The sequence below is a fragment of the Natrix helvetica genome, assembly GCF_964273705.1.
Source record: "Natrix helvetica genome assembly, chromosome: 3".
NCBI lineage: Eukaryota > Metazoa > Chordata > Lepidosauria > Squamata > Natricidae > Natrix > Natrix helvetica.
The window spans coordinates 36,614,238-36,638,868 of record NC_138549.1 but is presented as its reverse complement, the minus strand read 5'-3'; the positions used below and the strand labels follow the sequence as shown (position 1 = coordinate 36,638,868).

The window sequence follows — 24,631 nt, the reverse complement described above, 5'->3', positions numbered from 1 at the left end:
GGAATATCATGTGATGTGGCCCTGCCTGTATAATACGATCATCCTTAAGGGCCAAAAAAACAAAAAAACCCGATAATTGCAGCTTTTGTTTACATAGCACTTTCTACTCTTGCCTTGAAGATCTCAAGTACATATCCTGTGATAGATCATACAGTATTGGGATTAGGTAATATCAAATGAAATTGCTTTCATATAATCTGCTATAATCTTGCTTCTATAGTTAACAACACTGAAAAAATGGAACAAATCTGCTTGACTTTGCTATTAGAGATTTCTTATTTTAAAAAATATCTAAACTCACTAATTGTACAAAGAAAAAAGCTATACAAATTATTGATAGAAAAACATATAAAAAGGAAGGTGGCCATTTTTTTCTAGATGTTTTCCTGATCTGAAAGTTCTTGGAAGCTTAAAAGCTTGTACACTATTTTGTACACTTTAGATTGACCTAATAAACATCTTTAATAATAAACATTGATTTTATTATCTTCACAGAATGATCTTGTATCACCCACTAATTTATGTCTAATTCCTGATAATCCAAAAATTTTAGAAACAACCATCCTTTTTTGCATAGATGTAAGGTGTAGATTGTACACCTGATTCTTGCCTAATCCAATATACACAGGAACACTTATACATTTTCTAGCAACAGAATATCCCTAGTATGATGATGATACTTCATTGAGATACTGCTCTAAAATCCGAGTTATGCTGTCATGATTTCATTCTAACGTACAGAGGCCAAGGGGGCAAGAATGGAGAAAAATGGGCTTTAATCCTACCAAGACTGAATGGTTATGAGTTTTGATACTCTCTGATCCTGGATCAAAAGGTTTTCTATTATTAGTTCTAGAAAGTTACATCCCCGATTCAAAACCAATGCATAGTGTGGGGGCCTTTCCTGAATTTACAGTTCTTGTTTGAGAAGCAGGTAACAACTGGGGCCAGGAGAACCTTTGCACAATTGTGTTAATTGGGAGGCTTGGTCAGGATCTCTCATACCTTAGTTGTTTCTGGCCAGATTACTGCAATGTATTCACTGCAGATGAATATATGCAATGTATTCCTTCATGCAGAAGCTGCACCGGATCAGAATATAGTATAGATAGTTATAAATATAAAAACTTTACTACTTTCAAGCTACACTACCTCCGTTAGGCAATTCAGGGTGCTAGTAATTACCTATAAAGCCCTACGGGGTACAAGTCTTGGTGGTTTGTAGGACCACCTAAGATTATTTTCTGCGAATCCTGCATGTTGGATTGGGCAAACTCTAGGTCAGTGATCGCAAAACCTTTTTGGCACAGAGTGCCCAAACCAGAATGTGTGTGCATGTGTGCACACAGGAGCGCCGGAAACCTAAAGACCAGCTGGCCAGTGCACATGCATGTGCTGGCCAGCTGCTCTATGGGTTTCTGGCACATACATGCATTCTGGTCAGCTGGTTTTTGCATGTGCCAGAACACCAGAAACCCAAAGACCAGCTGGCCGGCGTGCACATGACTGTTTTTTGGCCGTTTTCTGGGCCATTTTCAGGCCATTGGGATTTAATTGTAATTAGTTCTTTGATTTTATTGATGCACATAATTCAGAGCCATGACATGCATGCTAAGCAGCCATATAAATGTTTTAAATAAATAATATGGGTGGCACTACAATCTATCAATCTGGAAACATCCATACGTTATCCTTCATGGATTGTGATGTTTGTCTAAAGTATGGCTATTGCTACTGGAAGTTCCTAATATGATTTTTCTTTCTAAAGGAAGCATTCTCATTCATAGTAGCATAATTGAAAATAGTTCTACACCTCTATTTTTCTCAAAATGGGTGGTATATTTTCATACAGTTTTGAAATTATAACACATTTATTTAAAAGTATATTATAATATTATAATAATTTGGGTCGTATAAATCAAGGGTCTCCAACCTTGGCAACCTTAAGACTTGTGGACTTCAGCTCCCAGAATTCTTGGCTGGCGAAGCTGGCTGAGGAATTCTGGGAGCTGAAGTCCACAAGTCTTAAAGGACTTGCCAAGGTTGAGGACCCCTGGAAATGACAAGCCAATACATTCAACAGTACTTCTTTTTACAATTTAAAAAACTACAGATTTGTACCTGTTCTGCCTTTCAATAATTTATTCTGATAATATTGCCTTTCCAGTTGTGGATTTGCACCAGGACGTAACAATGCTTTTCCTGATCCTCGGTTACTTGTAACAGCCACTGGTGTTCCTGCAATTTACAATTAAAATATAAAACAAATCACACTGCTTCCATTTCTACAAAACTGAAAATATTCAGTTTGTTTCTGTTTCATAGATCTCAATTATTCATTTTAGTATTAGAAAATTTATATGGCTGCCAAACCTGTGCCAACAAAAACACAAAAATTATTATAAAAACAGCAACATACACTAAACAAATGTAATAGGATATAAGGTCCAATTCACAAGTTCTACAAACACATATATCTACTAATTGTCTGTGCTTATTCCAGAAGGTAAAGTCGGATTTTCATAGCTTTCTAGAAAGCTGGCAGGTTCACAATCTCTTGGGGAGGCTGTTTAATGTGGCAGGGGTAGAAGTAGAGAAGACACATCTGCTGGGTCCTGAAAGCGACATTATTTCATAGAAGAGACTGGAACATACTCACCATATCAAATCTGGTTAAATGGATAGAAACTATTTGAAGCGAAGTAGTTCCATAAGTAATCTATTCTTGTACCTGTGTGGCTTTAAATGTGATAATTGAATTCTACTGGAAGCTAGTGCAGCTTATGCAGTAAAGCTGGGGCATGGGTAAATCTAGATGCCCTTAGTATTGTGTGTGCCACATCACTCTGGACTAAATGCTTTTTAAGAGCAGTTCTATGTACAGGATGTTGTATTAATCCAACCAGGAAATGACTGTGGTTGACAGTGATCAAAATCTCCTGAGCCATAACAACTATAACTGACTCACACAATGGAAAAAACCAAAGGCACAAGTGCAGGTTAGGCAAAACCCCGCTCAAAAACAATAACTGTGAGAAGGACCTTGGAGTCCTTAGTGGATGATCACTTAAACATGAACCGGCAATGTGCGATGGCAGCCAAAAAAGCCAACACAATTCTTAGTTGTATAAACATAGACATAGAATCAAAAGCATGTAAGTATTAGTAAGCTGGTAACTAATACTGCATCCAGTTTTGGTCACCACATTACAAAAAAGATGTTGAGATTTTGGAAAAAGTGCAAAGAAGAGCAACTAAGTTGATTAAAGGCCTGGAGACAAAACCATATGGAAAATGGTTGCAAGAATTGGGTACGGCTAGTCTAGAGAAAAGAAGGACTAGGCGTGACATGATAGCAGTATTCCAGTATATGAGGGGGCTCCACAAAGAGGGGGGTCAACTTATTTTCCAAGGCACCAGGACGCAAGACAAGAAAAAAATAGATAGAAACTAATCAAGGAGAGAAGCAACCTGGAGTTAAGGAGAAACTTCCTAACAGTGAGAATGGCAGTTGGTCTTACCTGAACTGCTATTATCGGGGCTGGGACAGGAGGCTCCAGTGGATGGTATTAACATGCCCAACTGGCCATGACACTGGGATGAAGCTGAAGCCACGCCATCCGCTTCTAGAAAATACGCAGGGGCCATCAGACATTCAACCGGTGCCACTGCTGTTCCCATTCCCTAACCGGATCCGGACAAAAATCCGGAAGTACAACCTCCTGGGAACGATGGAAGATGGAATTCACCATTGGCATGAAGGCCGGATCTAACCTCAAACACAACCCTATTGTTGTGGAACACACACAAATCCTCCTTGGAGGAAAGTGCTCCTAACTCTGACACCCGTCTAGCCGACGTGATAGCCACTAAAAACACCACCTTAAGGGTTAGGAGCTTCAGGCTAACCGTCCTCAACGGCTCAAAAGACTCATCCATGAGAGCCCGCAACACAGTAGGGAGATTCCATGTGGGGAACCTATGGACCACTGGAGGGCGCAAGTTGGAGACCACCCAAAGAAACCTCTTAAAAATGCATGGTTGGGTGAGGGGAATCGGGCCCTCGCCTGGGAGAACTATAGCAAGGGCAGCCAGTTGCCTACGCACAGTGCCCCGGGAGAGCCCTTTATCCAACCCATCCTGGACGAAGCCCAGGACTTGTGGAACTCAGGCCCTGGTGGGCACCACCTGGTTCGCCTGACATCAGGTTACGAAGGAAACCCAGGTGGAGTCATAAATAATTCTAGTGGATTGTCTGCGCGAGGCCTCTATGGTTCTAATCACTCGTAGTGACAGGTGAGCCTCCCTCAGGCGCTCCCGCTCAATCTCCACACGGCTAGTTGCAGCCAGTGTGGCTCCGGATGCACCTCTATTTCCCCCTCCGGGATCCGCCATGGGGGCCGGATCGACAGGGTCATGAGATCCGCAAACCAGGCCCTCCTCGGCCAGTGAGGTGCCACCAGGATCAGCTCTGCCTGTTCCCTGACTAGCTTCTGAACTACCCCAGGAATGGGGGGAGGGGAGGAAAAGCGTACAGTAGCCCGCCTGGCCACCCTGTGTGAAGAACGTTGACCCCCTCCGTTCTCCGAGCTGGGAACCGAGAAAAGAACCAGGGAAGCTGAGCGTTGGCTGGAGTGGCGAAGAGGTCCACCACCGGTCGTCCGAACCTCTTGCAGATGCTCTGGAACAGCTCCAGGGAGAGGCTCCACTCTCCATTGTCCACCGTCTCTCGACTCAGCCAGTCAGCTTGATGGTTGTCAATCCTCATGATGTGCTCCATCCAGATTGACCGCAGGTGTCTCTCCACCCAGCTGCCCAGCGACATCACCTCGGCGTGCAGTGCCTTGGAACGTGTGCCACCCTGTCGATTGATGTGGGCCTTGGCCACGACGTTGTCAGTGAGGACCAGAATGTGATGACTCTTGACGGAGGTCCGAAAGTGTTGAAGCGCCAGATGGATCGCCCCGACCAATACCAACCAGTTGATATTGTGTCGGAGCTCCTGCCAGGACTGACCCTGCGCCAACTGGGATCCCAGGGTTGCCCACCCAGCCGAACAGACTGGCATCCGTGGTGAGTATGAGGTGCTCCTGGTCCCTGAACTCGCACCCCTTGAGCAAGGCTGGGGACAGCCACCACTTGAGAGAGATCAGTACCTGGAGGGTGGCCTCGATCCTGGCTGGCAAGCTGCTGGTGTTGGCCCTCTGGAACGGCAGGAGTCGCTACTGCAAAGTCCTGGCGCGCAGTCTTGCCCATGGCATTACCTTGATGCAGGAAATGCAAGCTGGAAAGAAGGGCTATGGGAACATAACGGTCCCTACAGACCTGCTTAACCATTTTAACCAAACTGGACCTACGGTCTGGGGAGAGAAAAACCTTCCCTGAACGGAAATCTATAACTGCCCCCAAGTGGAGGATTCTAGTGGACGGGAAAAGAGAACTCTTTTCAAAGTTAACAGAAAACCCTAACCTTTGTAGTGTGTCTATAACTTCAGGGACGAGGATGTCACCCAGGCAGCAGTGTAACCTAATGGGAAACCCTCTCAAGTATGCCGCCACTACCGCCAGCACCTTGTGAAAGACCTGGGTGCAGAAGACAACCCAAATGGCAGGGTCCTATATTGGTAATGGCACCCCAGGAAGGAGAACCGGAGGAAGCGCCTGTGATCCGGGAGTATGGGGATATGGAGATATACCTCCGTAAGTTCTACAGAAGTCATGTAATCCCCCCTCCCGAATACCTGCCAGAATGGACTTAGGGGAGGACATCTTGAATTTGCGGTAAACCAAATACTGGTTCAGCAGCTTCAAGTCGAGGATAGCTCTCCATCCCCCCGAAGACTTGGGTACAAGGAACAGGTTTGAATAGAACCCCCAACCCACCTGTTCCGTCGGGACCGATTGCACTGCAGTGATCTCAAGCAGGTGTTTAATAGTCTGACGCATCAGACTGCGTTTTTCTATGCATTGGGCCGGTGGAAATGTATGGAAGAAATTAGGGGGAATGGAAAGGAACTCTAAACAAAGGCCATGGGTGACTTTACTGAGTACCCAGGCATCTGTAGAAATTTCCGCCCAGGCCTCGGAGAAGAGAGCCAGGCAACCACCAATGGGTGATGTCGGGACCGACCTACTTGCCCCGGCGGTAAGGGCGACCACCTCCCCCTCGAAAGGGACGCTTACTCTGTTGTTGAAATCAAGGACTGTCCCTATTGTAACTGCGCTCAGGCTGCCTCTCTAACCTGGGGGAAGAGTACCTGCTGTGCTGAGCTTCCTGTTCCTGAGGCCGGTACAAGGGCTTGCGGTAGAACGGAGTGGACTTTTGCTCCACCCTCTTCGCCGAGGTGGGTAGGAGCTTTTTCTTATTCTTGCCTTCCATGAGGAGCGTGTCAAGAGCAGTTGGCTGACATCAGCTGCCACTTTGACTTGCTGTCCGCTTGCCAACTCCAGAGCCAAAGAAGGCAACAGGAGGTGACGGACGACGCCATAGCCCTGGAAGTGAACTTCATGGCATTCAACGTGGCGTCCGCCGAAAACTGAGCCACCGCTACTAGCTTGTTCAGGTCCTGGTGCAGCCGCACATCTTCCGGGGGAATGCGCTCCTGGATCTTCTCCATCCACAAGATAGCCATGTGATTGAAGAACGAAGCCGATGCCGCAGCCTTGATGGCCCTTGCTGCAGACTGGAATGTCTTCCTGAGCGTCATCTCCGCCTTTCTGTCATCCACCTTCAGGTTGTCAGTCACATCCTTTGCCACCAGAGAAGCAGGAGATGCCAATGCAACCACAGGTGGGTCCACGGTGGGTAGCTGCAAGGCTTGAGAAAAATCTGGCTCAATGTTATAAAAACGTCTATCATTACTGCCAGGGTTAGGGAAAGCTGTAGGCGTCTCCCATTGTTTTTTCACCACTTCCAGGAAAAGGTGAGGAGCAGGAATCTCCTCCTTAACAGCCTTGGGCTTAGAGAAAACCGGACCCTGAGGTTTCTTTGCTGCAGACCCCTCTGTGGCTCCTTCCTTGGCCACATCTTTGGCTGCTTCCTTATCCCCCTCTTCTACCTGTGCAGTAGCATGCGCTTTGCACAGAAGGGACCGGAACACATTTGCGGGGAAAAGGCCAGTAAAGGCTGGAGGATCCGGTTTATCATCTTCCTCATCCTCAGACAGGTCAGGATCCCTTTGGGCCTTATCCCCTGATACTGAACCTTCACTAACTAGAGAAGGGGAGACGGGGCGGCTCACTGGAGCGGAGGGAGGACGTGTCTGAGAGGAAGTAGCCCTAGGTGTCTTGCCTTGATCCATTACCTGGGCCCTAGAGCTGCCTGCTGCTGGACGCCAGCCGCAATGCCAGAGGAGATATCCCGTTCAATAAGGCTCTGCAACCCCTAGGAAGATTATCCACATCCAGGGAATCCCAGCAGGAATTCCCAGGAACCTGAGCTGCCTCAGCCTGGGGAGCCAGAATAGGCCTAGGCAAGGCTTGATCCCCTATGGGATCCTCCTAGATACAAGAATCCTCCAGATCCATTTCCTGGTCCTCCAGGGAAAGGGGCGGCGATGGGGAAACCTCCCCAAAAAACCTTCCTAGGGAATCCAGAGAACCTGGGGGGGGGGGGGGGGGAACAGGCGGAGACCCAGCCCCCAATGGAGATCTAGAGCGAGGGGGGAGAAGTGCTGAGCCTACCCTGCTGGGCCCTCAACTTCTCTGCTCTAGAAAAGGTCTTGGAGATGGCTTTGTGTCTCCTAAGCTCACATCTCTCTGGGTGGCTCGTGAGGGACGAGAGGCAGCAGCAGCCTTTTGAGCCCTGGCAGAGGCAGTAGGGCGCTGCCTGGAAGATGGGCCCTCCCCAGGGGAAGGTGGAGGTGCCTCCTCAGCCATCCTCGCCACGCGTAGTACTTACAGCCCTCCTTGCGAAGCGTCCTCCACGCTCCTCTCTTTGGCTGCAGCAGAAAAAGGGACAAAAAGAGGAAAAATCCTGTTTCCAAGGCTTCTAGGCAGCCCCCACTCCAACGCCGAGCATGGCATGTTTTAGAGGCTGCCCTTGAGGCTTGCCTTGGTCCCAGCACCCACGCACCCTTCCATCGCTCTGCGGTGCGCTCGCAGCTTTAAAATAGTCTTTGCGCTCTTGAAAGCGCTGCCGGTGCCTCCGCGGATCGATTGCAGTCGCCGAAGTCTTCAGCCAGGTAATTATGCCGAAGGGAGGCCGTAGGGCTGGAAATCCCAAGCTGCAAGTCTCCCGAATCGCCCAGGAGTCAGGCAGAATCACCACGTGGCCAGCGCGGTCCAAAATGGCCACCGCAAGGGCGACCGAGGCTTTCCCAGCCGCCAGCAAACCTAGCAATTTCTCTAGTGGCCAGTAAAAGGCACCATGCAGATCACTTACTGGCAGAATCAGGAGGTGCTTTTCCAGGAGGCAGTAGAGGCAAGGAGAGTCCAGTAGTTGTAGTAATAAGAAAAAAGTTTTTTGCGTCTCTCTTTTTGGCCGGACTGAGATGAAACTGGAAAGGAAAGGGTGGAACACAGAGGTGTGGCTTCAGCTTCATCCCAGTCTCGTGGTCAATTGGGCATGTTAATACCATCCACTGGAGCCTCCTGTCCCTCGCTCCGGAAAGCAAGTGGAACAACTTGCTTTCAGAAATTGTAGGTGCTTCATCACTGGAGGTTTTAAAGAAAAGACTGTCTGAAATGGTATAAGGTCTCCTGCTTGAGAAGGGGGTTGGACTAGAAGACCTCCAAAGTCCCTTCCAGCTCTGATTATTAAGTATCTATATAACAATAGACTTTGAATATTTTTTTAAAAAAATGAACATCTATTAAATGAATACATGATTTAGATACTAGTACTGACCTTTTAGGTCTGGTCTATCTCTGATACCAACTGATACAAAGAAGCAGTCCATATCCACATGCATTATGCAACATTGATGTTTGGTTGAATTCAAGAAGGATGTACTATCTAGTAAAAGAATAGTAAACAGACAATTTAATTCTGGCTAAATAACTATCCATTATTTCTAGTAAAATTAAAAGTTTAACCTTAAAACGTATCCCTTGATTCTTCATTACCTTTTAATAAAATATAAAAGAAATATCAAACTGTAGAAAACTTCAAATTGCCTAACATCTCCCACCTTATCTTCAGTTACCTTTTTATGCTATACACATCAATTCTGAAATATTTATATTCTGACCAAAAAAACCATACCAGAGAAATATAGCTAACCAAAATATCAACTATTTCACTGAAAAACAAATATGTGACAACTGTTTAAATATAATTTACAAATATTTTTTACCTAAGTCAGCTTTATTTATTGAAGATTGTCCTGCTTTCATTTTTTTCAACTTTTCTCTTCCTGGGAAGCTAGCATTATTTTGTTTCTGTAGTGTGTTGATAAACTCTGTAAATTCACATTTCCACGTAGATATATGATGCAATCTTGAATGAGAGTAAAAATCTGAAATGAAATTGCCATTAGAAGGTTTGGACAAAGGTGAATAATCTTCCTTACTAGCAGCAGGAACTGAAGTAGTGCTTTTTGTGCTTGAAGGCCCCTGAACAGTATTGTGATGAGCACCATTTATTTTAATATTACTGTGCAAAGATGAAAAAGATGAATTGCTCATAGTCCTGTGCACATTTCTTAAAAGTTCAGTATTTCTGTTGCTTTGTTGCAAATGTTGCGTAGAGCAGTCTCTAAAATCAGTGCTTTCTTTCAATTCTTCTTGCACAGGAGAAAGTCTGCTTATAACACTTTTGTCAAAGTGTAGCAAACCATCCTGCATCTTTAAGGCACTGTTGGAGCTATGACTATGTCCATTAAAAATGGAAAAATTATCTTTCTGATGTATTCCATTCTGTTTGCTTCTAGAAAGAGCTTGCTCCAACTCCAAGAATCTTGAAGTTTCAGCTTCTTTCTTTGATTTACTCACTCCATTTGTTTTCATTTCATTCTCTCCTTCGTGCTTCTTTACAAGACTATTTCTAAAATCAAGAACATGGATAAAACAAATACATAAGACAAAGGTTATATGATTTCCTCTTTTTGTTGTAATAACTGAACTCAGTAGGACTTGTGTAATATTTTCTACACTTAAGAGTAAAATATTTTCTAAATATTTTAATTTTGTTGTACATTTGTCACACTTTCAATATATAAAAATATACTGTACATATTTTTATCATCTATTCATAAATGGAATATTACATAAATGTTATAGCACTGACATCAAAAATTTTACAAGCCAATATTTTATAATTCCAAGAATTCAGACTGACATACAAACTCACAGGTATACCTAGTTATTTGATACATTCAGAAGTAAATCGGCTCTCTCTTTTTCTTTTATATATATATATATATAAGTATTTTTATATTTTAATTCATTTTAACCTATTTTGAATCTATACCGGAATTTTACAAATGCACATATAGTATTTGTTTTAGATACATTTTAACAATACTACAAGCCAGGATTTTTAAGAATGGGAAAAAGGAGAGACAGCACTTTGCAAAGAAAATTCTCCAAGCCATTGAAACAACAGAAAATGGAAGATTATACTACAAACAGACAGTCTGTTCCAGTAACTCATCTGCAGTTGCCTTATCAGATAAATTTAATTTATGTGACTCATTGGAATAGGACTTACAAACCAAACAGCATATAGAACTGTCCCCTCTCTCTTAGCAGCCTGGCTGGGGGTGAGGGGGAGAGGAAGTGGGTCTGTGTGAGTGATGGCTGGCACACCTATTTCACTCACACAAGAGAGAAGCCTTTGGGACGCGGTTTTACCCTCCTTCAGTCTTCACCAGGCCAAAAACATTTTCAAAAGGATAGAAGCCTGAAGCAGCACGAGATTGCTCCCCCAAAACCTTTCATTCATTTCCAAAAGCTTTTAGCACTGAGAAAAAAAAGGCTTTGAAGGTGCGGTCTCGTGCTCTTTCAGACTCACTGGGGTTGCCCGACATTCCAAAAGCAGGTCGGGTGTCCTGGGCAGGAAGCCTCGGTGAGTCAGCGAAGCTGAACAGGGCGCACTTGTCACACTCAAATGACTGGTATTGAATTATATAGTAAAGCCCTTCATCATCTGAAACCTGAACTTACAGAATTGCCTACTCAAATCAAAATTGGCCCAGCTCATATCTTATAGAAAGTTGCTAATGATCCCCCAGTTCTACTAGCTTAATTTTTTGGCAGCACCACTACTTTGGAATGGCCTTCTTTTGGAAATCAGTCTTGTTCCCTCTCTGATGTCTTTTAGGAAGTTCCTGAAAACTGAGTTATTTCAGTCTGTCAGTTCACCCACCGACAGACAGATGATGGACAGACAGACAGCTCAAGGTTGATTCAGCATTCCATCCTTCTGAGGTCAGTAAAATGAGTACCCAGATTGTTGGGGACAATATGCTGATTCTGTATGCTTAGAGAGGGCTGTTAAGCACGATGAAGCGGTATATAAGCCTAAATGCTATTGCTATTGGTCTTTCTCTTTCTTTCTTTCTTTCTTTCTTTCTTTCTTTCTTTCTTTCTTTCTTTCTTTTTCTTTCTTTCTTGCCATTTATGTCTTTTTATACTGGATGTTTTAATTGTTACTGTACTTTATAACTTGAAAGTTTTTTTTTACTGAGATGGGGTATAAGTTTAATATATAATAAATAGCTTCTAAATAGCAGAGAAATTAGCAAGAGACATCATGACTGGGGCATGGATGACTGAACAGCTGTCAAGTAGTTTGTAGAAATCAAGGTATGAAGTAAAAATATAAAGGAGAAGGTTTCTCCTGTCCAGTCAGAAATGAAGACATTAGGGGACACTGCTCATCTCAGTGTCTTAGCTGAGGAAGTCAGCATTGTCTGAAGATGTTTCCGTGGTCATGTGGCCAGCATGTCTATACACTATACATCAAGGTGCATGCAAGACCACTGCAGCAAATCTATATTAGTGCAAAGAACTAACTATCTATCTATCTATCTATCTATCTATCTATCTATCTATCTATCTATCTATCTATCTATCTATCTATCTATCTATATATATATATGCTGGTTTTGTTGTATTCGGGTCTTTTCCCGTGTAAGGTTGAGATCTCAACCTTACACGGGAAAACACCCGAATACAACAAAACCAGCATACCTACACCCGTGAAAATCTACGAAAACATATATATATATATATATATATATATATATATATATATATATATATATATATATATATATATATATATATATATATATATATATATATATATATATATATATATATATATATATACATACATACATACATACATACATACACATACATACATATATATCAGTTTTAATATTACATTGTTGTGTATACTTATCCTAAAAAAGCTTTAATATGACTGCATTTGAAAGAAGATTAATTTAGAAAACAAAAAAAGTAATTATTTTTGTCTTTATTAGATCGGTATCTGGCTTTTTGATCAGAGATAAAAGCAGCATATACACTGCTCCTTCCATTTTCCCCCACCAGAACAACCATGGGATAGGATTTGGCCTGAAAAAGAATGACTCCCATGAACTTCCACAGCTAAGGGTAGACTTGAATCTAGGTCTCTCTACTACAGTAACACTTTAACCATTACAACTGCACTTAGTTTCAAACTTAATTCCATTGTATTTCACACTATAATGTAAGGTGAACTTTGAGATCTTCAAATAACTGAATATACAACATCAACATCAACTCATCAACATTTCTCTGTCTTAAACTTAATTTCAATTATTAAATCAAAATAATTACTTACACCCTGTTGAGCCCCACAGAGATATTGCTAGGACCTGGAACTGAATCTTCAGGCTTGCATATAGTATTAAACCAGAGGCCTTTCTGAATACTTGTCTGTTTTGTGTAAAGCTGATAAGGAATATATGAAAGGAGTCGTCCAGCCTTTATGCTGTAATAGAACGTCAGAATTTTAATTGCTCAAAAACTTCATGAAAAAATAATTTTATATACAGTGGAATATTTCCCTGTTCTGAAAGCCTTATTAACAAGTGTGCATATGTAAAGGATATATTATAATCTAAATTCAATTCTTCTTAGTTTCAAGAACATATTTAGACAGATTTTAAGTGACTTTAAGTGGCATTACATTTTCTAATTACTCACATTATTTCTTTCAAACACTTCAGAAATACCCAAGATTTAAGCACACTTCATCTGAGTAGGAAGTATTCTCTTACACTCTTTATTGAAATAACTTTGGAAAATGTATCAAAATTGTTTCACATGTGTGATTATACTGTTGAGAAACAAAAACTTACATTCCTCTGGGTGCACACTGGAGATGCTAATTTAGCAATTTGTTTGGACTTATAAGAGTTAAAAGAAAAAAAGAGGCACCAATGTAACTAAAATATCTTCAAGGAAACTATACAAATCAAATTGTTTCTGAGTAGAAAGATGTCTAAATTGGAATGTTGTAATTTTAAAAAATGGAAGAGGCAAGTAATCAGATTTAAGATTTCTGGCATTTAATTCTTTATATGATGACAGCCAGATGAGGACAGAAGTGATAAGAGAACTGCTTACTTCTTCTGTTGTGTTCCTATCCCTTAGTCTTATAGTCTACCACAGGTTGAAGAGTGAGTGAAAGTGGAAACAGAAGTGCTCTACCACAGACTTTCTCTCCAACTGATGAAGTCACTGAGTCTCTTCTAACCAAGTATCTAAAAAGGTTTCAATTTATTTTTAAATAAGGGAAATAATAACACATAAGGGTTTTCTACATTGGTCTGTTATGATTTTTTTCAATTTATTTACTTTTTATGACTTATCTTGCAAGTTCAACATGAAAATCATATAGAGAAGAAATATATTTCTTCTAAATTTATTTACTGTAATTATTTTAAATGTTTCATTTATGTTGTTAATGTTTAGTGAATCAAGTACAAGTTATTACACAATTTGTATTTATAATCCCAGAATATTCTGAAGTGTTACACTGTGATAAGAGCAGCAAACATTCTGTTATACAGCAAAATAAAATAATCAGGTTGATATAGAAAAATGAACTGGAATATTATAATAGGTTACCCATAATTCTTTTAGATGTACTTTTCATTTAGCTTGTTTTTACACTAACAAGAAATTTGGCAAAGACTCAAAAGCCAATCCATTTGCAATTAGAAAAACTACAGTATGATCACATTACCCAATTAAAAAAAGAACTTGTTAGTGTTTGTGATTAGGTTTCTATGGGAATGGTGCAATCTTATCTGCTACATTGGGGATAGTCTCAAGTGCAGCTTATTTTTTCAGTAAGTGCAGCATATCACAATTTTTGCTCCATAAGATACTCCGTACCTAGCTTTTGGGGAGGAAAACAAGAAAACAAAAAATCTGCCTCTGCCTCCCAGTCCCAGCATGTGGCTCGTCAGGGCGCTGCTCTGTTGCACCCATCAGCTGTCAGCTGAGCGACAGCTGGATCCTGGCCTCCTGTAGCCCCGCCAATCAGTGGGCTGGCCGACCAGAAACAGCGCTATTGCTGCCTCTTCTGTATCTGCTGCCTCCACCGGGGAAAACTGGAGCCTTCACCAGCATTCCCCGGCTATTGCTGCTGCTCACCGATGCCTATCGGTGGTTGGATGGGTCTCCCAGAATACTGCTGATCAGCTGTTCCATGTGGTGGGGATTTCCATCACCTATTGCTGTCACATGAATGGCAGCGGCAGCAAAAGCAACAGGTAGCGGCAATCCGCTGCTGCCTGGAACACCTGATCAACGGTATTTCGGGAGGCCGATCCAACCGCCAATACGCAGTGGCAAGCGGCGGTGACAGGCCATTCACCAGTGCTGCCTGTCACCGCCACTGCACCACTCCCCCAACTCAGTCTATGATGCAATATTCGCTTCATAAGACAAACAGACATTTCCACCCACTTTTGGGGGACAAAAAAGTGCGTCTTATGGAGCAAAAAATACGGTAATTCAAATTACTGCAGCAATAACTATAAAATAATCTAATAAAGCTTAATACATATGAGTTAAAGCAAAAATAAGGATATTATTTTTATGTTTAAATACAATATGCATACGTAATGCTTTCTATTTACTTTTAATGTTTTAAAATGTCCACTTGAATTGATCAGTACTATCACAGAGCCACTAATGTTATCACTAATGAGAATAAGATCATTCAGTGATAAAAACAGAAAACATTTAATATAATTTTTAAAAATAAGATCAGTTTTCCATAATGTCTATGATATTTTAAAATGAAATTATGGAACATATTCAGAATATTCAAATGGGAGTATCAATCTGTTTACAATTCTCTAATATTTACCTATCTATTATCCAATCTGGTCGAACTACTTTTTCTCCCTTCAGTTCCTTTATTTTGGCATTTGGAAGATTTGTAGCAATAATGTGCGTTGTTTTGGATTTAGAATAGTATATATGATATTGTCCTCCATGCAACATCATTAGCCGCCTCAATTCATCAGCAGAAGGATCTGTAATAAAAATATAAGATACATAAAAGTATTTTTTTTAAATCATAAACTGAAAAACCGAGCATTATGCTTTGGAATTAACAGCAGTTATTCATCTAACAAAATGTTAAGGATAGAGTAGAGTATATACTGTAGTTTATTGATAAATGTGTTAAAATATCCACATAGATATAGATTTTACAATTCTACCTCCCTCAATAAAATACCAATTTTGAACATTAGGTTGCTTTTAATATTTGTTTTAATATCTCTTCTTCATTCTCTAGTCAATAAAATAAAATGCAATAATGGATTTCTGTTCAAAATTCCAATAGACTTGCTAACCCTTTGTCCAGGGTATTGCATTTTCTTCTGAGTTCCTTGCAATTTTTTACTTGAAAATTGGATAATGCGCCTTCCTTCCTTCCTTCCTTCCCTTCAGTAACATTCAGAGTAGCCATGCTCTGAAATATTGTTAGACATATTTGCTATTAGCATATACAATGAACATTTAAAAGAGAATGCTGTATTGTATAAAAATATACAGTATTCCATTTTTATTTTTTATAACGTGACAGCTTGAAGATAGAAATATCTTCTCACAAAGCATTTTTGTTTTTGAAAACTTAATTAAAGTATTTTTTACTTGGAGTTCCACAAGTGTTGTAGCAACAACAAACTATTACATTGGGGTTACATTTCAGTCTAATTTTTCAAAGCATCTTTTTGGGCACAACCCAAATGTAACGATAGTGTCTACTCAACTATCAAGACTACAATACACAAATAGCAAAATAAGTATTTTTAAGTAAATACCCATCAGTCCTGCTCTTCATTTCATAATTCAGGTAAAAAGCAAAAAAGGAATGTGTGAATCTGCAGTTTGCATTTTGGAATTATATACATAGTTTTTTTTGAAAAACTAAGTTAAACTGATCTATATCAAAATCAAATAAGAGTACAGTAAACACTGCTTTCTGGAAAATTTCATTCAGGCAATTTAGGCAAGCAAAAATTGACTCTTCTGGTAAGCCAAGTTACAGAAGATTCTGGTTAGGAACAGAATAAATTTATAGCTTTGCCATTTACCCACATATTAGTAACCTTATTAATTTTTTCTTAGCCCTAACTATATTCCCAGAGGATATTTTGAACAATTTATAAAAATAAAAGCATCACCTGTGAAGCCATTGACAAAGATGGCAACTCCACTGAAAATGCTGGATGAATTTTCATCTTTCTGATGTTGCAGAGCTGCCTCTGAATGAAACTGATTCTCCAATTTCTGGACTTTGGCAGACATATATCCTCCCTTGAATGGAAACAACATGGATCTTTACAGGTTGATTATCAACTTGATCGATTGTACAATTATATGAAAAACAATTTAATAAGCTGTGAAATAGTCATCATGCTAATTCATAACTTATGCTTTAGAAAATATACAGTAGTAACAAACATACTAACAAAATAAAACAGTTCACATTATGACTGCTCAGTAATGAGAGATCCCAGCCTCTGACATATATACATATTGGTAGTATCAATTTCATTTTTCGTATGGGAAATGTTGCATGTTTAATCATTATATGTACTGCACATTTTATAAGTCTCATGTATTGTACATTTTATAAGTCTCCTGTGTCAATCTTAAGTTACTTCTGAATATCAGAAAGAAAGATTTTCAGTCCTATCTGAAGTTTAAAGTATGACTTTACCACTACTTCTTTGGCAAGCCAATGGTGAATATATTTTATTAATAAAATAATTACATTAAAGTAGTACAAAATGTTTTGTTCTCCCTTAAAATATGTGTATTTATTTAGTTAAAAGCTTTATTGCATGTGCTTACCCATGAGCCCCAGCCATCTCTGTCACTGGCTCGTTTTCTCCATCCACCTTGCTTCATAGTGAACCTTCTATTTGTGGAGAGGAAAAAAGGCATTTATTTTTGGCATTGCAACTATTATGGTTGATATTACAGAGCCAGAAATAATTCATAGAAAATAAATTACAATTAACTATTCCAGAAGTCTTTGAATACATTGTTTCTACAAGATACTAATGTATGGTTTGCAAATTCTTTAAAAACTTTTGACCGAGTAATTTCTCATTTCATCAATACCTTAAGATATATCTTAATGCTACATGTTGGTGTATTTTGATGTTTAATTGTACTAAAATAGCAGCCAATATTGTGATATTTAGAGCCAAGTCCCATGATTGAACAACTAATGATATCAGGAGAAAAAAAGAGGTATAGGCAGAAATAGCACAGAATCCTATCCTTTTAAAAATCTACATCATATCTATTTGAGCATTAACTTAAGATAGCAAATAAATATTGCATGGATAAGAGGGACAGGCAAGGTGGATACCTTCTCCAATATCTTGAAACTTCCATCTGCAGATGGGAGCTTGTAAACTACAATCAGCAATTACATAACAATGTCAATAGTCTGTTTCAATAAATTGTAAATATGCAGACCCAGACAAAAGTATCACAAAACCTGTTTGGCATTTTAAAATTAATGAATATATTATTGCATACATTTTTATGGGTTGCACTTCATCGATCTATATTCATTCTTATAAGGGAACAAAGCTCACATGTCAAGCTAAAAAACATCATGATTTATTTTAGTGGAATACTTTGAATCAAAGTCTTCCATGTAATAAATTATATGGAAACTTTGTGTTTTAAATTTTTGGAATGTGTATTCATCGCATAGCCATAAACAACGAGAAAGAACAACAAAAATCAAAGGCAGGGGATTAAATATCCCCCCCCCCAATACCTTAGTGTCTAAACATTTTCCTAACTTTTCCTGCTCTTATGAAATGGAATACAAGGCCAGATCAACCTCAGGTTGTCCCCAAATATTTAATATTTGGAACATCTTTTAGCTTTTAGGCTGATCAAGCAGCCTCAGAAGGCCACTTTGTTAGTCTCAGATTTTCTTCTATGCTCTGGAGATTAATAAAGAGATACAGTATTGTATTTATCTTCAAGACTGGCAAAAAAAGCCTAAAGCTTATTGCTTTTGACTAAGGGAAACAAAAGATTCCTTAACAAAAATAAGGACAGACCTTTATTTCAGAATATATTGTTGATTATATTCCCAAAATGACTTAAAGAAATCCAATCACACAATCATATGCATAACATATACCAGGAAGCTTAACTACACTGTTTAACTTGTGATTGCTGATAGAACACTCTGAAGACACAAGCAAGGCAAAATTCATTATAAATTAAAGTCCATGACTTTCAATACAAAGTTAGGAAATGGATCAATTATTATTGTCTCTGGGGGAGTTGAAGAAGAAAATAATTATACCAGTCCTGCCAGAACTTGCCTGTTTTTAATCCCTTATGAAGTTGTACTGTATAGGTAGCATAAACATAAATTAAGAACATAGAATTTCCCTCTCATTACTGTCATGTTGCTATCCTGAACTTTAAAATATCCAGAACAATTAAAGAGACTTATCAATATTTTTAAAATGTTTACAAATGGAAACCATTAATAATTTTACATCCAAAGTATGCATAATTCTATAAACTACTTGTTTAAGAGGTAGGGATGCGAAAACAAAACTTTTTCATTCTAGCCTACTTTAGATTTTCTTAATTTCTTGTAGAGAAAAAAACCTCAAGTATCTAAGATAATTAAGCAACAAATATTTTTAACTTGGATTTATGATTGGCTTCCCATGTAAACATCAACAATGTTTACCAAAATACATACAACTTTTACTGCAAAAGATAGACTTTTTATACTAAAATAACTGTCCCAATACATTATGCTGTTGATTGCTGACAGTACTGGCAGAGATACATAATTGCATCAATCTGAAACTTTAAATTCCCTTTCACTCTCACTGAAGCTTCCAAAGATTTTTCTTGGGAAAGAGGGGAGGGGCAAATCAGGTGAGGCAACAATTAGACAGGATAATTTCTAGTTTTGTCTTTAATTGGCTGGGAGAAAGTTCAGAGCAGTAAGTTTCAGATTTATACAAATCTTAGTTGCCCAAAATAAATGTTCTCCAATTATCATTTGTTCCTTAAATCAAATTTATTTTATTAAAATAAAAATAGCAAAATTAAAAATTAAACTAATTAAATATTTGTTTTTTATTTCCCATGTATTCATTAATTTGCTTATGCTCAATCACAATGAACCATTAGCATAGGGGTCTGCATTCTCTGAAACACTTGCTAACCTAACTCTAATCCTTTTAAACTATACATTAGATCTATGCTAATCCTTCAAAAGGCGGTTCTTCAGAATGTGGAAGAGTGCATATGAAATGCCAATTTCCAAATAGTAATTAAAGCAGTTTTGCCTTTTCCAAGCTCTGCATAAATATGTATGTGGAAGCAGCCAAGAGCAGCTTCTGAAGTACTATATAAACCAGGGAAATGATACAGCTGCTTTAATCATTATAAAAATTTTCAGTGCATTCTAAAGGACTTCTTACAAAGTGTTTGCACAGCCCTACTGTATACTTTGCAAAACACCCTGAAAGTGAATATACTTTCTCTCAGCCCAGATCACCTCACAGCTTTGTTGTTGTGGGAAAAAAGGAGGAAATATTAGATATGTTCACAATCTTGAATTCTTTGTAAAAATAAATATACTTGGATCAATGTTAATAAATCTGTTTTCTCATTCCATAGTTTGAAATTACGAGAAATGTTTTTCTCATTTAAAGTAATTAGTGAAAATTATGAAATTACTAACTTCGCAAAGTCTATTGTCAAAACTTTAAAACATTATTTAAAAAGTTTCTATGTAGTTTTGTTTCACCAAATTCAAAACAAAATATTGTTTCATTAAATATCTATTTTACATCTCCTTGGAGGATCTTGGCATTGTTTATATGTTGTACATCATTTCATGTTTACAATCCTGGGAGATAAATTAAATCAACAGATAGTTCAAATTCACACAATGAATTTGGTACATGAATAAAGAACGCTAACCCAATAAAACTTTAAACTGTTTAGTCTGTTATTTAGACTGGAATTTTCCTCACAAAGAGTGGAAGAATTCACCATATTTTGAACTCAATAATTCAATAGTAAAGAATGTATATGAACTTAATTTTAAAAATGAAAAGTAAGTTTTTGATGATATAAAGGGAAACCTTAAATGTTTTAAAGATATTATTAGATATGAAGAACATGGGATGTGGCCTAAAAGACAAGTTGTGCCCAATTCCTTCAGAGGTGTGCATGGCCTTTGCTCTGTTGATATTTTATAAACAAAACAAAGCAATTTGTTCCAGTAAACATTTACCACATAGTTTAATTTAAGGATGCTTGACAAGTTTACTTGCATCTTTTAATTATATTAAACTTGTTTTTTCTCGGTTGTATTTTCATACAGACTACTAGGATTCAAACAGGTTATAAACACGATAAAACAAATAAATAATGAACATAAATTACCACAAGCATTTACTATATATAGATAGTACTTCACAATGCAATCCATTTCAAATATAGAACTCCTATTAAAAATTACCATCTATCTCAAAACATTTAAAATAATATTTTCTTCATTTCACTACATCTCATGTCCATCTTCTATCTCATATAGATATGATTTTATGTATCTATAAAGATATTCATAATCTTTTTATAAAGAAAACTATTGTCTTATGCATGAACACTTTTAAAGGTCTAGCTTTTGACTGGAACACTTCTACATTAGGGTTTTCCCTTAGCTTTTTTATGCATTCTTTTTAATTGGGCAACTATCATATGGTTTTCAAATAAATACTCTTCTGTATTATTCCAATACTTTTTCACAGATTTTTTTTCATTATTGCTCATTAGAAAAAAAAAAGAAAAAAATGTAACACAATTAAGTAGATCAATATTCTTTCATTTTGATATCTTCACTTCTGGGAAACTGATTAAATTAGTAAAAATTAATTTTCAATGTGGAACTGTCCTCTTTGTCAATGACAGTACTGTCCTTAATCTGGCCAAATTTATGCATCTTAAGCTAAAATGAGCAATATTTTTAACATTTTGATATATTATTTACTTGTTCTTTTAAAAAGCATTAAAATGTTTTCCACTAATTGGAAAACAATTAAATACTGGTTTAATAATGCTCAAGTGTCTAGACAAAAAGAGAAATGCAATTTACTCTCTTTATATGCATGTGCTAAAACACTTCTGATAACCTTTTTTTTAAAAAAATCGAACAATAACTCCTACAAAAAATATGCTTATTTTCACATTGATTTTAACAACATACACCAGTAAAGAACAAGAGTGTAATCAAATAAATATATTTTCTAAAGTAAAGAAATTTAATTGCATTTTAAAAAAATAGTTAGATCAATGATTTGCATACATCATTTTATTTTCAAATTTAATATTGTATGTATGTTTGGAAATCAAAGCACAATCAAGTGAATTCAGTCCTCCTCCTTGAGTTAGCACAGATTAATTTGATAATCTAAATAATTTTACTATGAAGTTCTATATTGGACTGCTAAATAAATGTATCCAGATTTCTCAGGAAATAGTTATATGGAAAATAGAAAATATACCCAATGCGCCTAGATAGGTTTAAAGGTAAAGGTTTCCCTTGCACATATGTGCTAGTCGTTCTTGACTCTAGGGGGCGGTGCTCATCTCCGTTTCAAAGCCGAAGAGCCAGCGCTGTCTGAAGAAGTCTCTGTGGTCATGACTAAAGCCAGCATGACTAAACGCCATAGGCGCACAGGGCACTGCTACCTTCCCACCAAAGTGGTCCCTATTTTTCTACTTGCATTTTAACGTGCTTTTGAACAATAAACATTAAAGATATCAGGTAGTCCTCGACTTAGAACAGTTTGTTTGGTGACTATTTTTCACACTGATAACTGTTGCAGCATCCCCATGGTCACATGATTTACACTCAGCTGCTTGACAACTGCTTCATATTTACATGATCAAAATTCAGATACTTGGCAACTGATTCATATTTATGTTGGTATCCTGGGGTCATGTGACGATCTTTTGTGATAGGCAAAGTCAGTGGGCAAGTCAGATTCACTTAACAACCCTGTTACTAATTTAACAACTGCAATGATTGACTTTTACCTTAACAACTGGGGGAAGAAATGTCATAAACTGGGACAAAACCCATTTAACAAATTTCTCATTTAGCAACATAAATTCTGGGCTCAATTGTGGTCGTAAGTCAAAGACTACCTGTATTTTAAAATCTTCTGCAATTATTTCAAATTGTTTAAAGTTTCCTTTAAGAAACTCTCTTAATGCTGACTTGCCCACACAAAGTCCCGAACTGTTCATTAAATTAGTAGAGATTACAGAATAAAGAAAAAGAACAGGAAATACGTCATGTATATTCTCCAAGATATATGATTCCTATTAATTATCATGAGCTTAGCAAAAATATTCCAAAGTCACGGAATAAAGAGATGGTCCGAGAAATTGGTTTCTCCTTTTTGTTCTTAATCTTTGACATGCATAATTAGCAGGAACAATTTTTCCTTTCCTGATAGTATTAAGGGTTTCCATATACACCAACTGGATGGCTGTTATACACAAATGACATCCGGCGTGAAGAATCTGCTAATGCAACCTTTAAAGAATTCACTTCATCTGGCTGACCATCTTTACAATTTTTTTAAAAAGCCTTAAATCTTGCGATTTAACTCACACGTTTTGGTCTCAATTCTATCCAGTCTTTCTATTCTGAGCCGTGCGTTTATTTTTGCGGCGGTCTCACAAAACCTCCCTTCTGTAGCCCATACGAATTTCCCTCAGCCTCATTAAAAACCTAACAGCTTCACTTCCTTTCTTGGCGCCCGCCAAACAAACCGAAGTGCCCATCGCCGCTCAGCGCCCATAATTCAAAATGAGGGTGAATAATAGTAGCGAAACGCAGGCAGCTGCAGAGAGGGAAAGCCACAGGCAGCGCCGCCGGTTCCACAACGGGCGTCTTTGCACGCACCGTCACCCGCCAAAGCTAACGGCACCCGCCAAAGCTCCGGTGTGGCCCCTCGCAGGGGGAAGCCCCCCTCACACCTTCCCCGCCCGGGCCCGCATTGGCTTTTGCCGCAGCCGCCTTGAGCAACCGGGTTCATGACCCACTGAGGGAGCGGCCGGTGTTGTGTCTGGGCACAGTAGAGGCCCATGTGATGGGCACCGAAACCATACAAAGCGCAGCGCAACCTGTCGCCGCCGGGCGGGCGCGAGCAACAAGCGCTTGACCCGGGCGCAGTTGGTTATGTAAGCCGCTGCCCTGACAGGAGAGCCGCTTCGGGCCGGAACTGCCGCGGGCCTCCCCGACAACGAGCCGGGGAAGCGACTGGCTGGAGTTGCTCTGCTCGACCGCGGGAGGGAGTTGAAAGGAGTCGAGGCCGCTCTCTCACCTCTCGTCGCGCTGCAGGCGGGGGCTTTCACATCGTGTCGCGTCCGCCGCTCGCGCTTCTTCTCCCCGCCCGCCTTCGCTGCTTCTGATTTCCCTCACCCCCGCCCGACCTTCCCTTTCCCTCAGAACGCCGCGTCACGCACGGCGCGCGGAAAGTGTCGCGCCATCAACCGCTCTTGCCCGTCTCTCCCTCCTTTTCCTACGATCGACGATGCTCGGCTCCTTCGCGCCACCGGTTCGTTCCTGCCCTCAGGCGGCGCCCCCTGGTGGCGAGAGGCATTGAGGAGTCGCGCGACGGTGAGCGGGCGCCGTATTCCTCTCCGCCGGGGGGCGAAGTAAAATCGTCCTCCGAACGTCACGTGACGTCTGGGGAAAAAGGGGAAATATTCCCGCCCCCTCCCTTTTCTTTCGACTTCTCCCACTCTTTCCCTGAACCCTCCCTCCCCCTCCCCCTCCCCCGCCTCTTTCTCTCTCCCTGCGGGCTCTCCGTAGGCTGCAAGGTCCGAGTTTCAGCGCCCCCTAACGGAGGAGAGCGGAAGTTTCTAAACTGTAGCTCTGAAGCGGCGGCGCTGCTCTCCCAAGCTCACCAATAGAAAAAGAAGCGGTGGGGTGGGGGAGAGGAGAGGGATAGCCCAGCTAGTACACGGAGGGGAGTGCTATATATAGACGAGACGTATCCAGACACGCGCAGCCGTAGCGCGTCTCCGCCGAACTGCGGCTCAGAATAGCCTGCTGGCTCATTCATGTCCTGCC

General features: G+C 39.7%; 1 protein-coding gene across 1 annotated transcript in view; it reads right to left on the bottom strand.

The window, feature by feature from the left end:
• Window positions 1-24,287, bottom strand: part of REV1 (REV1 DNA directed polymerase) — a 52,670-nt gene extending 28,383 nt beyond the window's left edge. The window contains exons 1-8 of the mRNA XM_081946772.1: window positions 23,880-24,287; window positions 17,323-17,389; window positions 16,650-16,782; window positions 15,323-15,491; window positions 12,779-12,928; window positions 9,297-9,985; window positions 8,849-8,956; window positions 2,122-2,238 (exon numbers count right to left, since the gene is read on the bottom strand). Coding sequence (XP_081802898.1) covers window positions 2,122-2,238; window positions 8,849-8,956; window positions 9,297-9,985; window positions 12,779-12,928; window positions 15,323-15,491; window positions 16,650-16,782; window positions 17,323-17,379 — 1,423 coding nt within the window. The 5' untranslated portion in view covers window positions 17,380-17,389; window positions 23,880-24,287. The remainder of the gene's footprint in view (window positions 1-2,121; window positions 2,239-8,848; window positions 8,957-9,296; window positions 9,986-12,778; window positions 12,929-15,322; window positions 15,492-16,649; window positions 16,783-17,322; window positions 17,390-23,879) is intronic.
• Between the last annotated feature and the right edge of the window lie 344 nt (window positions 24,288-24,631).